Source organism: Nematolebias whitei, chromosome 15 (assembly GCF_014905685.2).
Source record: "Nematolebias whitei isolate Nwh7 chromosome 15, NemWhi1, whole genome shotgun sequence".
In the NCBI taxonomy this organism is placed as follows: domain Eukaryota; kingdom Metazoa; phylum Chordata; class Actinopteri; order Cyprinodontiformes; family Rivulidae; genus Nematolebias; species Nematolebias whitei.
In genome coordinates this window covers 37812637-37813698 of record NC_056512.1, presented here as the reverse complement: position 1 = coordinate 37813698, position 1062 = coordinate 37812637, and the positions used below count along the sequence as shown (strand labels likewise).

The window sequence follows — 1062 nt, the reverse complement described above, 5'->3', positions numbered from 1 at the left end:
AAGGTTATAAATAAAGGTTATAAATAAAGGTTGTAAACAAAAATTATGAAGGTTATAAATAAAGGTTATAAAACAAAACCATGGGACTTCTGGGCTTTTCTCACAAACATCTTCAGTTTCAGAACAAAAGTCCAGTTTTTGATTTTTAATCTTTCTTTGCATTCATGGCTTATTGTTCATCTTTCCATTCTTTGTTCTTTATTTTTTTTCATTTCTGAGCATCACTTAACAGAATTATTGTTCTTAATAATTAAAAACAGAATGATTACAGATTGATGCTGGGAACAGATGGATCTGACCGTCAGTTTAGAGTCCGGCCGGTCCCACTTCTGCCCCTCTGGAGCCGGTGGTTCTGAGGAGCGCAGAGGTTTGGGCTTCTTAGCGAGGAGAGATGAGGAGAAATAGAGGAGAACCAGGGTGACGAGGAGAGCCGGGAGGAGGAAGGTCGGGTCCAGGTCCATGCTGGTCCACTTCAGTTCTGTGTGTGCGTGTCAGAGACACTAATCTGACCTCAACAGCTGACACGCACTAATACCCCTCACACAGTTTCAAAATAAAATGCCCACATGACCAATTTCCAAAATAAAATGCAACAGATGCAGGTCTGTGGCCCAAACAGAGCAACACATTTTATATTTTAATGATCAAACACAAACAAGTTTAGTTTAAAAAGTGTAAATGCCTGTGTTTAAAGCGCTAAATGAACAAACGCTTTAATTAGTACTAAAATAAGTTTCTGCCAAACATGAACAATAAATATTTATATTTATTTATTTAAACAAAGTATTAAGTTTTTTTGTCTTTTGAACACGTTAAGAAGAAACGAACACACCGGATCAATCAGCCATACAAACATAGATACAGGTACTGACATGTTTTCAACAAATGACAGGAAAGGCTGCCAGCTGTCCCAGAATCGTCCTGCAGAACCCTTCAGGGTGGATCAGATTTTTTTCTAGATGAATATGATACATCACTTCTCTTATCCAATGTACATATACTGGGGGGTGGGGGTGGGGGGATGTCCTTCCAACTACACAAAACAAGTCTCCTGGCCAGAAG

At 38.9% G+C, this 1062-nt stretch overlaps 1 protein-coding gene across 2 annotated transcripts in view; it reads right to left on the bottom strand.

Moving 5' to 3' along the window:
- The window catches only part of si:ch73-366l1.5 (FILIA-N KH-like domain-containing protein), a 16636-nt gene extending 16140 nt beyond the window's left edge, over positions 1-496 (bottom strand). For both annotated transcript variants that reach the window (XM_037689167.1, XM_037689168.1), the window contains exon 1: positions 300-496. In XM_037689167.1, coding sequence (XP_037545095.1) covers positions 300-461 — 162 coding nt within the window. In that variant the 5' untranslated portion in view covers positions 462-496. The remainder of the gene's footprint in view (positions 1-299) is intronic.
- Positions 497-1062: the final 566 nt, after the last annotated feature.